Consider the following 15,554-nt stretch of genomic DNA (forward strand, 5'->3'; position numbering starts at 1 on the left):
GTGTGGAGCGTAGCTGTGGAAGTGTGGAGCGTAACTGTGGAAGTGTGGAGCGTAGCTGTGGAAGTGTGGAGTGTAACTGTGGAAGTGTGGAGCGTAATTGTGGAAGTGTGGAGCGTAGCTGTGGAAGTGTGGAGCGTGGCTGTGGAAGATGAGGAGCTTTCACGAGTGTGAAAGAGACAGTGTGACAGACAGACAGGCAGACAGACTCACTTCCTCCAAGATGCCGACCATGACGGGATCTACTTCCTTCCTCTGCTGCAGCTGCCTCTCCAGAGCCTTGATTGACAGCGCTGCCTGGAGACGGTGTCACACAAGCCAACCCAACATTACAACCCCATGGGCGGGCCTAACGGTTAACACACTGCTTCAGTGGTCTTTCAAGAGGAAACAAACTTCGCGTAAATTTGCCTCCACCAAAATTTCCATATTAATGGTGTCTGCCTGCATGTATGCGTCTGTGTATGTGAGTGTGAGTGTGTGTGTGTGTGTGTGTGTGTTAAATCCACATGTGCTGATGGTACTAGCAGCTGATGCTGACTCTACACTTAGAATCACAACTTGCTAGATAAAATACCATCACTACCCTTATTATATTTCAAGAGCCATACTGGGAGAAGCACTGACAGCCTCTGAACACAAGAGGGCGCCAAGACCAATAATATTTCCGTTTACATTTTTTACGTTCATAGTTAACAGACCCTCTTAACAAAAGCAAATCACACAATCCATTTATACAGCTGAATATTTTACGTAAAGCAACATCTTTGCTCAAGGACACAACAACACCGCGACAACCAGGAATTAAACCCGCAACCTCCGGGTGACCGAGCCCAGTTCCCTCACCCTTACACTACACTGCTGCCCGAGTGCGTTTGCCCGCTGCTCACGCGCAGCCGGATGCAGCCCCACCACCAGGCGTGCGTTTTTCGGGGAGGGGGGGGGAGCTCACCTGGCTAGCAGGGGTACCGGCGGGAGCCTGAGTGGGTGGGGCCGTCCTCCCAGCTGAGGGGGCGGAGCTGGACTGCGCAGTTCGAGCTGGGGAGCGGGAGACAGGGAGAGGAACCCTAAAACGCCTGACGAGACCTCATCCAAACAGCGAGAGTTAGAGTTGCAGGACAATCGTGGCCACTGGCATATACTACAGGCCTCAGGTCTTCATTTAAAAGTGCTGTGTAAAGGCATTACATACAACCAGTAAATTACCAAGAGTGTCACCAAGACACAGTTACTAACTGGGTCAACATGTCCCTTCAAATTCTTTTAAATTAAAAGGGATTTATTTGCTTATTTATCATGCAATGAACACACAGCACAATAGCAATTATCCTGTTTGATGAATCAGTCTTGGTGTCGTTATGAGCGGCTACTCTGGGACATTTACCTGAAGGAGGTCCGCTAGGACTCTCACCTGGAGCAGGTAAGCTGAGACTCTCACCTGCAGCAGGTAAGCTGAGACTCTCACCTGCAGCAGGTACGCTCAGACTCTCACCTGGAGCAGGTACGCTCAGACTCTCACCTGGAGCAGGTAAGCTCAGACTCTCACCTGCAGCAGGTACGCTGAGACTCTCACCTGGAGCAGGTACGCTGAGACTCTCACCTGGAGCAGGTAAGCTCAGTCTCCTACCTGGAGCAGGTAAGCTCAGACTCTCACCTGCAGCAGGTAAGCTGAGACTCTCACCTGGAGCAGGTAAGCTCAGACTCTCACCTGGAGCAGGTACGCTCAGACTCTCACCTGGAGCAGGTAAGCTCAGACTCTCACCTGGAGCAGGTACGCTGAGACTCTCACCTGGAGCAGGTACGCTGAGACTCTCACCTGGAGCAGGTACGCTGAGACTCTCACCTGGAGCAGGTAAGCTCAGACTCTCACCTGGAGCAGGTACGCTGAGACTCTCACCTGGAGCAGGTAAGCTGAGACTCTCACCTGCAGCAGGTAAGCTGAGACTCTCACCTGCAGCAGGTAAGCTCAGACTCTCACCTGGAGCAGGTAAGCTGAGACTCTCACCTGGAGCAGGTAAGCTCAGACTCTCACCTGCAGCAGGTAAGCTGAGACTCTCACCTGGAGCAGGTAAGCTGAGACTCTCACCTGCAGCAGGTAAGCTCAGACTCTGACCTGGAGCGGAGGCGGGCTTGCTGGTGCTGGGCAGAGGGTGACTGCCCTGGGGCAGGGAAGCGGGTTTGGGCGGAGGTGGCGGCGCTCAAGGAGAACTGCTGAGCCGGTCACCTGAGCGTCTCGTCCGCCGAAAACCTGGATGGGGGGGGCGAGAGAAACGGGCTGCGTGAGCCGGACAGGAAGCACAAACTACAGACTCAAAATGGCTGCCACAAATATACCCCAGCGTTCCCTAGCGGTTTTGCAAAGTCGGTGAAGACTTTGATCTAGACTGCACCAGGACTCACAAGGAGGTGAGACAAAAAAAAAAAGGTAAAGGGTGGAAACTCCCAGAGGAGGTGCAGGAGCGAAGACCCCCAGAGGAGGTTCAGGGGGAGAGACTCCCAGAGGAGGTGCAGGGGGGAGACTCCCAGAGGAGGTGCAGGGGGGAGACTCCCAGAGGAGGCGCAGAGGAGGTGCAGGGGTCCCAGGGCTCTCGGGCCTCACCTGTCATTCAGGTTGACCTTCACGGCGGGCGTGGCCGGCTCGGCGGGGGCCTTCAAGACGGTGACGGGGGAGGCGGCGGCGAGGCGCTGGGGGGCGAGGCCGGGGGCGGGGCCGGGGGCGGCCGTGCTCTCCGCGGCGGGCTTGGCGGGCGGGGCGCTGAAGGAGAAGGCCGAGGCGGCGGGGGGTTCCGCGGCGGGTTTGGCGGCCGGGGCAGGGGAGAAGGAGAACCCGGCGGACCCCAGGGAGAGCCCGGCGGGGGCCCCGGGGCCGGAGGCGGCGGCGGGCGGGGCGTTGAAAGAGAAGCCCAAAGAGGCAGCGGCGGCGGGGGCGGGGGCAGGGGCGGAGGCGGCTGCGGCCGGAGCCGCTGGGGCGGGCGTCGGGGTGCTGGTGGGCGGCGGCCGTACAGCTGAGGCCACGCCCACAGCAGCCGCAGGGGGCGGAGCCACAACAGACCCTGAGAAAATGACACCGTTTAAGAACACAGCCCAATACACTAAAGTACAGGCTAATTCACTGTTTACAAGTGCTAATCTGCCTTTACAACTGCATGTCGCAAAGTAAAACCCGGAATTCATAAAGTATTAATCTATCTTTCTGTTCCACAGAATATTCCACATTTAACTCTAAAATGATCAGTAAATGTATTTGTAAAATAAATAAATAAAAGAAAACATTTTTTAATTTACATCCAACAACTTTTCCCTCACTAATAATTTTAAACCCAATTTGGCATCGCTAGCTGCGGCTCTCGTGCACTTAACCTGAAGCAGAGAAGCTCGCAGTTTGAGGTTTCAGAAGTGCCCAGGAGCCAATCAGCCCAGTTTAAAGTGAGCGACACAGAATCCGGACACAGGGGCGCAGTGCGCAGCACTGACCAGCAGAGGGCAGCCTCTCGCCCTCCAGGGCCAGGCCGACCGGTGCGGCGGACAGTTGCTTGGCGCCCGGGTTGGTGTTGAGGAGGGAGAAGGGGCACAGGACGCCGTCGGTGGACAGCAGCATCAGGGTGGGCGCCGGGGGCAACGTCTTCTCGTCCGCTGCGGAGAGCAGAGAAAAGAAACGGGCCGGGCGTGATGTGGTCGTACGGTGGGAGGAGCGAACACACACACACACACACACACACACACACACACACACACACTCACACACACTCACACACACACACACACACACACACACACACACACACACACACACACACACACACACACACACACACTCACACACACTCACACACTCACACACTCACACACACACTCACTCACACACTCACTCACACACACACTCACACACACACACACACACACACACAAACACACACACACACACACACACACAGATACAAACACAAACACACTCACTCACACACACACACATACACACTCACACACACTCACAACCACACACAAACACACTAACGCACACACACACAAACGCACACACACACACATGCAACCAAACACGCAAACACACACAGACACACAAACCCGCACACACACACACACACACACATGCAAACAAACACGCAAACACACACAGACACACAAACGCACACAAATGCAAACAAACACTGAAACACACACACAAATGCACACACATGCAAACGCACACACAAATACACATGCAAACAAACACGTACACTGGCCCACAAAGGCACGAACACACAAACACACAAACATAAACGCAAACACACAAACACGAACATGCAAATAAACATTTTTAAAAATACGCAAACATACTAACAAACATATAGACACAAACACAAAAACACACAAACATGCGAACACACAAACATACCAACATACCAACACGCAAACAAGCATGCATACATGCAAACAAATGTGCAAACACGCAATCAAACACACAAACAAACACGCAATTAAACACACAAACACAGCCTTCACTATACTTGAGAGGGTAAGTGTACATAAGCGGCATAAAACACAACCAGACGACACCGCGTCAAAAACTAGAGACGGGATGGGAGAGACCAGCTTCTAACTGAAGCCTTTTACTCAAACTCAGCTTGAACAGGAGACCACTTCCTCATCTGGTGATTAATAACAACTACATCTCGGTATTTAGCACACGTTCTTATGCAGCGAAAATTCAAGCGAATGAGTCAGTGTCAGCGATTAAAGTGCCATGAAAACAATGAAGTACACTGACAGACAGGAACAGACAACAGACAACACCAAATGCAAAGCAAGAGACAGAGCGTACGCCTAAATGAACACAAAGCAAGCACTGGGCAAAAGGAGTTTATTGTAATATTATAACACTAGGGTCCAAGTGTAATTGTGTGGTGGTTTACACAGGCACTTTTTACAAATTATTAGAAGAGACCCCTTAGCTATTTTATTCTATTTTATTTTTTGTCTTTTATTAGGTTATAATTATGTTTACATTGTGTGCTCTGTTTTCTAAAGAGCCTACTACTGTTGATGTATCACTTGCCATAGATTGTACAAATTTTATATTACCATGGCACCCAGAGGTAGTGCCGCTCCTGCGAAAAAGTATTTTAAACCCACAACAGTGTTGTTACTTAATTACTTGCTATTGGAGCCCACTATACTTTTCGAAAGTTAAACACAATTGGACCAGAAAATGTCAACAGTCCACACAACACAGGCTTTTGTCTGTTCTGCGTGTTTGCATTTCAAGCAATAAAATAAGTTCATGTTGCTTACCATGAAAAGACATGACTCGAGCAGCCAGGCAGACCTGACTGCAACGGTTGCTCAGGTAAGTCTCACATTTGGAGAAAGGAAACTAAACAAAACTGAAACTGAACAGACTGCCAGCCCTTTCTACCATAATGTTTAGAATACAGGGGCAAGCAGTTTTTATTTTTAAAAGATATGTATTTGCTCCTTATCCTGTAACTGGTGAAAGAGATACCTGTTGTCAATTATTAATTTCATATTCTCAGAAACATTATATAAAATAGTTACACTTATTTTAGGATGTATGTTTAATAATAATAATAATTATTATTATTATTATACAGCCTATGTATAGGATGCAAGTTCTTGGGGACGTTGTATACACCATTGTGTTATACAGTGGCAAATAAGGGATATTAATTTAGTTGAAAATACGTGTGACACAAAAAACTGAAATTCAGAGTTATATCACAATGCAGCCCTAGGTTACTGAGAAAGTAGCTGACTCATCTCCTGCTGTTGCATGTATAATGAGCGTGGTGCCACAGGGAGATTCACAGCTGGCTCTAGTGTCAGCCAGGGACAGGAGGGCTTCAGTCAGCCGGGGGAGACCCTGCCTCATAACGCCTTAGTGACCCCTGCTGGTCGATCGCGGGACTGCAGGTCTCCCTGTTGACGTCCGCCGAGAAGAGGGCAGCTGCTCGGCTGTTTGTGCACAGAGAGGAACCGGCTTCGACCCGTTCGCGTGACTAAGCGAGGCGAGTCCCGCGTGTCGGAATCATGTGACATGGGCCACGCCCGTCAGCGCGGGGGGAACGCGGTTCGGGGAAATCCCGGGCGCGGCACGAATTCCGTCAGCTGAGCTCTCACAGTGAAATCCCAAACGCAATCGCACTCAATTTACCGAGGGGCCAACTTAAAAATGGAATAAGGCATTTCAATAATCGAAAAGTGTTTTAAAAAAAACTGTTTATAAAGAGCTTGAAAGTCAAAGGCGAGTAAAGACATGAACGGATCACGGCGCCCCCTGCTGGAATGGATCGAGGCGACGGCTCTCGTCAAACCGTCGGAGTGCATGGCAGTTTCGGGTTCTGAGCGGCCAGGGCAGTCGGGGGGTTGGGTGGGGGGGAGGGGGGGGCGCACTCACAGATGTAGATCTCCTCCTGGCAGGTGAAGTCCACAGCGACCCCTAGTGGCAGCGTGTCGTCGTTGTTCAAGGTGACGGGCAGTTCCGCCCGGCTGGCGTCCTCCAGGATCCACAGCTCCCAGTTCGTCTGAAGGGCACACGCACAAACACCACACCACATTAGCATTTTACCGAAGGCGAGTCGGCCTCACGGCAACAAGGTCCCGTTCATCAGTGGCGGGCTTTCTGTTGGAGCCTGCAGTTCCCCGGTCCGCGTGGGTTCCTCCGGTACTCGGTTTCTCCACGTCCAAAGACACGCAGGCTAGGCTAACTGGAGACTCTAATTTCCCATAGGTATGAGTATGTGAGTGAATGCTGAGTGTGCACAGCAATGGACTGGTGAACTGTCCAGGTTGTGTTCCTGCCTCTTGCCCCAATGCATGCTGGGATAGGCTCCTGCATGTTGTGTTAGTAGAACGAAGGGGCAAAAATGGACATTATCAAAAGGTTAATTCGGCACAGAAGTTAGGAAGAATGTTTTCCACACAGAGAGTAGTCACTGCGTGGAATAGCTTGCCAGGTCATGCAGTAGAGGCAGAAATTCTGGGGGCTTTCAAGACCAGGCTTGATACGGTGCTGGACACTGAAAATGGCATTGAGCATTGCTGGGCTGAATGGCTTGTTCGTCATTATGTTATGTTATGCTATGCTATGTTATGCTATGTTACGCTATTATGCTATGTTATGCTATTCTGTCATGCTATGTTATGTTACGGTATTATGCTATGTTATGCTATTCTGTCATGCTATGTTATGTTACGCTATTATGCTATGTTATGCTATTCTGTCATGCTATGTTATGTTATGCTATTATGCTATGTTATGCTATTCTGTCATGCTATTATGCTATGTTATGCTATTCTGTCATGCTATGTTATGTTACTTTATTATGCTATGTTAAGCTGTGTTATATTATGCTATGTTATGCTATGTTATGCTGTTATGCTGTGTTATGTTATGCTACGCTGTTATGCTGTGTTCTGCCATACTATGTTATGCCATATTTTATGCTGTTATCTTTGTAACCTGCAGCAGATCAGTCTCTTCTGCTTATGAAACATTTCGGGTCGAACCTTGCTGCAGGTTACAAACTATGGTCCTCCCTGTCAGTACAGGACACTCAGGACTGAAGGCCTAAAGACAAGGGGTAAGCTATCGCACACTCGCTCCAGGTCCCCTCTTCTCTAGCGCACATTCTCGCTCGCTCGCGTTTCTGAACCTACACACACAACCTCATCACAGGGAGGCTTCAGAACCGACGAGTCCAAACCTAGGTAAAGCATTACTGCTGACTTAAAGCATAACGGAGTCTGCAAGTGTTCATTCCGAATCGACATTTTAGTCAGTGCCTTATGCCCTTAGTGAGTGTTTATTTTCTCAGTGTTATTACGTTACCAAAGTCTAAAAAGCAGACCCCCCCCCTCCCCCACCCCCCCGCTCCCCCCCCGCCCCCGGTAAGAACAGAAACGGTCCCTGTGCGGTCGAGTCACCTTGTCCTCCTGCTTGGCGATGATGCTGACCTCAATAGAAGCCGCGGAAGCCGCTAGAACAAGGTCCCTGGGGAGCGAAACAAAACAAGCGTAAAAATGAAGCACACGGGCCGGGTCAGAGAGCAACTACAGGGGCACGGGATCTCAAGCACACCGAAACGCAAACACAAAAACAAAAGCTAGTCAACAGTTTGTTGAAAAGCCAACCCTCGCACTGGGACAAGTTAATCAGGTTTCCTCGGGAAACAGAAAGCTGATTTCACTCGCTAAACAGCAGCTCGGGTTTCTGTTTGCAGAAAATATACACAGTCAGTGTTTTGTGTGACAGGTGAGTCCTTTTTTTATCCCCCGAAAAGACACGCATCGCTATAATTCACACCGCTAGTAAATATTTTCAATGATGTCCAACAGGACAGAAGAGGAACGCAAACCCTACATCTGCATTAACATGCTAATTATCTAGGAAATGGGTTTCGCTGCTCATTTTAACTCCAGCAATTTGAGGGAACTGTGTTTTGGACTCCAATGGCTTGTTTTTTAACGGGGGATGTAAAAATGAGGAAAACGGGTGGCAGAGCAGCAAAAGCAGCAAACGGGTGTAGTAAATAGCAGGAGGGGTGTAGTAAATAGCAGGACGGGTGTAGTAAATAGTGGGACGGGTACAGTAAACAGCGGGACGGGTGTAGTAAACAGTGGGACGGGTGCAGTAAACAGTGGGACGGGTGCAGTAAATAGCGGGACGGGTGTAGTAAATAGCAGGACGGGTACAGTAAATAGCAGGACGGGTGCAGTAAATAGCGGGACGGGCGCAGTAAACAGCGGGACGGGTGCAGTAAATAGCGGGACGGGTGCAGTAAACAGTGGGACGGGTACAGTAAATAGCGGGACGGGTGCAGTAAAAGCTCACCAGTCTTCTATGTGAGTGAGGAAGTAGTGGAGCTGTCTCTCGATGTTGTTGCCGTACACGGGGTCATTAAAGTTCAGGAACATCTCGGGCCGCTTCTCGTCCTTCTTCTGCAGCGGAGAAAAGCCGACGATAAACCCGGGTTCGATCGCTCTTCGTTACATCACATTAGGCAGACGCTTTTATCCGAAGCGACGTACAATAAGTGCATACCGAAGGTCATTGGAACAACTACAAAACACAGATCCAATAAGGTACATACAATACAAGTAATACAGTTATTTGTAGCTATGAACACATTAAGTCCAGTTCACGTAGTAAACATCACTCTGACCTAATCTATGCAAAGTCAAATGTGGAGGCAGACAAGCTCCAACATAAAAATAATGATACAAGGTACAATAAGTGCTGGATGGAGGTATGTGTAGCATGAAAGTGGCACAGGAGGTACATGTGTAGCATGAAAGAGGGCGATTTAAGTGATAAAAATGATCCCAGACTAGGAGTGCCCCGCAGAGCGGTGGTAGTTAGTTAGTCCAGGTATAGTCTGAAGAGACGAGTCTTCAGGCCACGGCGGAAGATGGGCAATGAGGGAGAGGTTCGTAGAGGAACAGGGAGCTCGTTCCACCACTGGGGAGCTAGGGTGGAGCAGCTCCGTGGTAGGGGGCTTCTCCACCCTAGCTCTCCACTCTTCTGCTAACTCTTCTGCTCATAGTAAAACCCCTGATGTTAGACAATGGCACTCAATCATTAGCACAATATTTGGTTTTGACACGACAGCTAACATAGGGGTGTTTACAGAGGAGGGGTACCATTGGGGGGTGGGGGGTGGCACAAAGGGACAGAAAAGGTAATATGGGGCAACACGTCCCCTTAGCGTTTACTCAACAGCAAAATAATGAGTGTTACCCAGCTAGTTGCTGATGGGATTTGGCTAGCGAGATTTCTAGCTGGTTAATGTTATCAATAATTAGCAAGCTGGTTTGTTCTTTGCATCTGTCACTATAGCCATGAGTGTTGGCTTGTAGCCTAGCTACCCGCCTATATAAATCTAGCAGGCAACTAGCTGTCTGTTAGCTAATTTTAGCTTGTTACATGAACACAGGAGCTAGCAGAGTGTCAGGTCGTTTTCAAAATGTCACCCTAAATTCTATGTCCGGTTGGGACCCCAACTTGGGCTGCCTGCAAAGGAGCAAGGGATTATGGGTGATACCGGAGTGATGCTGGGCTGCTGGGTACTCACAGGAAGTGACACCACCACCAGTTCAGGGGGCGTTTCTGGGGAGCCGTCGCCTGCCGCGTAGACAACGGCGAAGGCAAAGGTACTGAGCCACAACACGTCCAGCACTAAGAGAGAGTGGAGAGAGAGGGGGAGGGGGAGAGGGAGAGAGAGAGAGAGAGAGAGGGAGAGAGGGAGAGAGACTAAATAGTGGTATTATACACAATATCATCAGTGTTCGTTATTAATAGTTATTAATAGACCAGGTACTGGTCTGGTCTGGTCTGGTAAATTGTTTTTTACGAACTAAGCATCTTGTAACCTGGGTATGTGTGTGTGTATGCATGTGTTTATCCATACTATCATACCAGTATGGGGGGGGGGGGTTGTTACTTTTTTTTTCCTGGTTGTAGGGGTCATTGTCATATTGTATGTCCCATTGTTTTTGCAACACAAGTTTACTTGGCATGCAAATGAGGCACATTGGAATTTGAGAGAGAGAAAGAGGGAGAGAGAGAGTGAGAGGCAGCAGTGTGAACGCCAGGGTGAATAAAAGGCCAAATATCAACAGACGAGGGTTCATTACAGATTCATAGCCCGCTCACCCCATTAACGAACCAAATTATCTCACAACCCAAAAGTGCGACCAAAATGGTTAGCAAAAGTCACAAAGGGCTTGAAATTGCCAAATTCAAAGAGAAAAGAAGTGCAGAGCTCTACTTCTACTTAATACGGGAAGAACACTAATGCACAGAAAAGAAATCTAAATCTAAAAAAAGTGAACTGTTTTCTTTAGGTCTTCTTTGTTCAACACATCATTATCCAAAACATGCATAAACCTATTCCCCATACTGGCCACATCTGGGGCTGCAGACAGACAGACAGAAGAAGAGACAGACAGAGAGGCAGCCGTTTACCTTTGACGGAGTTGTCGGAGGTGTAGAACGGAGGGCAGGGAATGACTTTCTTTTCCTGCAGGGCCTGCAGACGATGAGAGTGGAACAGAGACAAAACGACAAATGACCAAAAATCCAAAACTCACCGTGACCGTGATCTGACCCTTAAAACGCCGCCTTTATACTTCAAATGTCCAATGTAGGACACATCTTTACACCATGAGAAATTATAAATACTAAGCCCATTAGAAATATAAACAGCATGTGGATAAACACACAATATTTGTTTATTTCTGTCTTTCTTTATGTATTAACACGTAACGCCAAGTGTGTGTTAAATAATATTCCGTGTGTTACTGTAGGTATCAGACAAAAACATAGTGTGTTAAATAATATTCAGTGTGTTACTGTAGGTATCAGACAAAAACATAGTGTGTTAAATAATATTCAGTGTGTTACTGTAGGTATCAGACAAAAACATAGTGTGTTAAATAATATCCAGTGTGTTACTGTAGGTATCAGACAAAAACATAGTGTGTTAAATAATATTCAGTGTGTTACTGTAGGTATCAGACAAAAACATAGTGTGTTAAATAATATTCAGTGTGTTACTGTAGGTATCAGACAAAAACATAGTGTGTTAAATAATATTCAGTGTGTTACTGTAGGTATCAGACAAATACATAGAGTGTGTTAAATAACAAATGACATTCAGGTCTGGTGTTCATGGTTACTCTAGGTATTGGTCTGGTGTTGAAGGTTAGTGCAGATACTGGTCTGGTGTTGAAGGTTAGTGCAGATACTGGTCTGGTGTTGAAGGTTAGTGTGGGTACTGGTCTGGTGTTGATGGTTACTGTGGGTACTGGTCTGGTGTTGATGGTTACTGTGGGTACTGGTCTGGTGTTGAAGGTTAGTGTGGGTACTGGTCTGGTGTTGATGGTTACTGTGGGTACTGGTCTGGTGTTGATGGTTACTGTGGGTACTGGTCTGGTGTTGATGGTTACTGTGGGTACTGGTCAGGTGTTGATGGTTACTGTGGGTACTGGTCTGGTGTTGAAGGTTAGTGTAGATACTGGTCTGGTGTTGAAGGTTAGTGTGGGTACTGGTCTGGTGTTGATGGTTACTGTGGGTACTGGTCTGGTGTTGAAGGTTACTGTGGGTACTGGTCTAGTGTTGATGGTTACTGTGGGTACTGGTCTGGTGTTGAAGGTTTGTGTAGGTACTGGTCTGGTGTTGATGGTTATGGTAGGTACTGGTGTTGGTGATGGTGCAGACTTACAGGAGTATATTGGATGACGGTGGCATTCTGCTTTCCTGCAGCAACCTGTTTACCCTTTGGACTCCAGCACACTATTCCAAAAAGAAAAAAAAACAGACATCAATTATTATATTAAGAGTTTTTCCCCAACTCATCTTTCATTTCATTCCACCATCATTAAAATATTTACATGGAAATCGTATCAAGTAGACATTGAGGTGGGAGGAGTCAGGGACCCACCACCCAGTGCCTGCCCATAGTGGGAGGAGTGAGGCAGAGGGGCAGGGACCCGTCCACAGTGGGAGGAGTCAGGCAGAGGGGTGGGGACCCACCACTCAGGGCCCGCCCACAGTGGGAGGAGTCAGGCAGAGGGGTGGGGACTCACCGCCCAGGCTGGGTCCACCCACAGTGGGAGGAGTCAGACAGAGGGGCAGGGACCCGTCCACAGTGGGAGGAGTCAGGCAGAGGGGTGGGGACCCACCACTCAGAGCCCGCCCACAGTGGGAGGAGTCAGGCAGAGGGGTGGGGACCCACCACCCAGGGCCCGCCCACAGTGGGAGGAGTCATGCAGAGGGGCGGAGACTCACCGCAGGTTATCCCCGCAGACGCAGGCAGCTGGGCCTGCACGGTGGCGCTGTCCGTCACCTCCAGCACCAGCATGCTGCCGTCAGACAGGCAGGCGGCCAGGACGGAGGCCTGCCCCGGGTTCCACTTCAGGTCCTGCACCGCTGCGCCCGCGTCCTGGGACAGCCAGAGCGACGCGAAGGGCCGCTTCTCCTGCCGGGCCTGAACATGCACACACACACACACACACACACACACACACACACACACACACCGCTTCAGCTTTAATCAGAGCAGGGAAAGACCTGAACACGCATACACACACACCTAACCCTAACCACAACCCCAACCCTAAACACACACACACACACACACACCGCCTCAGCTTTAATCAGAGCAGGGAAAGACCTACACACACTCACTGAACCCCAACCCTAAACACACACACACTTACCTAACCCCAACCCAAACCCTAAACACACACACACACACACACTTACCTAACCCTAACCCCAACTCTAAACACACACACACACACACTTACCTAACCCTAACCCCAACCCTAAACACAAGCACGTACACACAGTAATGCACATACACACACACACTCCTAACCCTAACCCCAACCCTAAACACAAGCACGTACACACAGTAATGCACATACACACACACACACTCCTAACCCTAACCCCAACCCTAAACACAAGCACGTACACACAGTAATGCACATACACACACACACACACACACACCTAACCCTAACCCCAACCCTAAACACAAGCACGTACACACAGTAATGCACATACACACACACACACACCTAACCCTAACCCCAACCCTAAACACAAGCACGTACACACAGTAATGCACATACACACACACACACACCTAACCCTAACCCCAACCCTAAACACAAGCACGTTGTTACGGTTGCTCTCAAGCCCCCGCAAACATAAGCGATGCCGACATCAAGGTTTCCCAAAATAACCAATAACTTTATTTAAATACATATAAGGAATACTAAAATAGCGGCAAAACACGAGATAAAATCAAGACCCGGCCGTGGTCGAGAGGTAAGGAGAAAAAACTCCCATCTTCTGAGAAGCCGACTCCAGGCTTCTTAAAAGGGCACCGCCACAGGTGCTCACAATTAACGTTAACAAGACACACGCGTGTCCAAACGGCCAGCGCCCCCACCGGAGGCGGAGGGACGTAACACACGTACACACAGTAATGCACATACACACACACACACACTCCTAACCCTAACCCCAACCCTAAACACAAGCACGTACACACAGTAATGCACATACACACACACACACACTCCTAACCCTAACCCCAACCCTAAACACAAGCATGTATGCAGTGTAAATGCTGTGTGAAAAATGTTGCGTAAGTCGCTCTGAATAAGAACGTCTGCCAAATGCCTGTAACGTATTAGAGGAAAGGAAGATACATTTTTAGAGTATTGGGACACACCCCCAATTTGTGAAGCACTAGTTGCAAACTAAAATATCTAAACACACACTACACAGAATACACACTGTTCACTCACAGTACACCTGCATGTGTGCGCTATGTACTATCATCCACATTGCGTCCACTGTTTATTACAGCAGAGAAGCTAACCAACTTGCACAGCTGGCGGACACGCCCACCTTGTTGAGGAAGGTGCGTATGTCGAAGAAGGCCAGCAGGAGGCGCTCATCGCGGGACGTCCCGCAGACGGACAGCGTGAGGTCATCGCAGCTCAGGGCCAGGTGGTGTATGGGCAGGTCCACGGAAACGCTCAGGGACTTCACACCCTCCACTGGGCCACACACACACACACACACACACAGTCACCCCAGGTAATATTTGGGGTCCACCACAGGTACCATATGTGGGACATTTTCAGAAAAGTATACAGCAAAATTTTCTATTACGTATAATGTGTGTGTGTGTGTCACGTGTGTACAACTCATATACTACATGAATGATGATTTATCAGAAGTTATTTAGCAAGACAGACAGCATGGCATAGACCACAGTAAATTATCTTAGGTTGCAAAATTACTGTAGTACACATTTATGCCCATATTTCTTTTTGTACAATTACTTTGGCTTTGAGCACGCTGTGCGTGTATTATTTGTCTAACGTGAGCCTCACTGGGCTCAAGCGTTGTGGCAAAGTTTAAATGAATGCATCACGTTTTGGGAAAAAAAAAACTTAATCAGGACGGGAAAGAGAAAGCACTTCTGTTCGTCAACCATCATCCAAGCAGACGTCACCTATTTCGTCGTTGGGGCCTTCAATCTTGTTAGCGGCTATGATATCACGGGTGTGAAACACCCTTAGCGTGGTGTCCTGTCCCACGAAAGTCAGTCCGAACTTGTTGGAGATGGCCAGCAAACTGGACCTCTCCTTCGGCAGATCATCGGGAGAGTCAAATACGCGGACCTTCTTCATCTGTCGAAACTGAAAGTCCTGAAAGACATCCATGTAGTTAGATAGCTGTCATTTTCCCCAAAACACAAAATTCACAGTAGCAAACCTGAAGTCGCGTAAAGAGGCAATTGCCACTAAAGTAAACAACGATGTATAGCCAAATAACCTACATTAAATTGTAACATTAGCTTGCCAGCTCTCGGTAACACAAATGACCATACCGGTATTCCAGGTCTCATGTGTAGTAAGTTAGCTATTTATCAAGACAGCTTTCAAGCAGCGTTGTGGAAACATGGAAAACAATGTTATGAAAAGTAGATGTCAGATCTCAAGAGGATTATAGC

At 48.7% G+C, this 15,554-nt stretch overlaps 1 protein-coding gene across 1 annotated transcript in view; it reads right to left on the reverse strand.

The window, feature by feature from the left end:
* The window catches only part of nup214 (nucleoporin 214), a 61,049-nt gene that overhangs the window by 45,151 nt on the left and 344 nt on the right, over positions 1-15,554 (reverse strand). The window contains exons 2-16 of the mRNA XM_064308977.1: positions 15,054-15,249; positions 14,441-14,592; positions 12,803-13,001; positions 12,237-12,307; positions 10,979-11,042; positions 10,086-10,189; positions 8,846-8,952; positions 7,939-8,005; positions 6,410-6,536; positions 3,472-3,630; positions 2,597-3,050; positions 2,222-2,245; positions 2,084-2,151; positions 950-1,035; positions 211-294 (exon numbers count right to left, since the gene is read on the reverse strand). Coding sequence (XP_064165047.1) covers positions 211-294; positions 950-1,035; positions 2,084-2,151; positions 2,222-2,245; positions 2,597-3,050; positions 3,472-3,630; positions 6,410-6,536; positions 7,939-8,005; positions 8,846-8,952; positions 10,086-10,189; positions 10,979-11,042; positions 12,237-12,307; positions 12,803-13,001; positions 14,441-14,592; positions 15,054-15,249 — 1,962 coding nt within the window. The remainder of the gene's footprint in view (positions 1-210; positions 295-949; positions 1,036-2,083; positions 2,152-2,221; positions 2,246-2,596; positions 3,051-3,471; positions 3,631-6,409; positions 6,537-7,938; positions 8,006-8,845; positions 8,953-10,085; positions 10,190-10,978; positions 11,043-12,236; positions 12,308-12,802; positions 13,002-14,440; positions 14,593-15,053; positions 15,250-15,554) is intronic.

The sequence above is a fragment of the Anguilla rostrata genome, chromosome 14, assembly GCF_018555375.3.
Source record: "Anguilla rostrata isolate EN2019 chromosome 14, ASM1855537v3, whole genome shotgun sequence".
Taxonomy (NCBI): domain Eukaryota; kingdom Metazoa; phylum Chordata; class Actinopteri; order Anguilliformes; family Anguillidae; genus Anguilla; species Anguilla rostrata.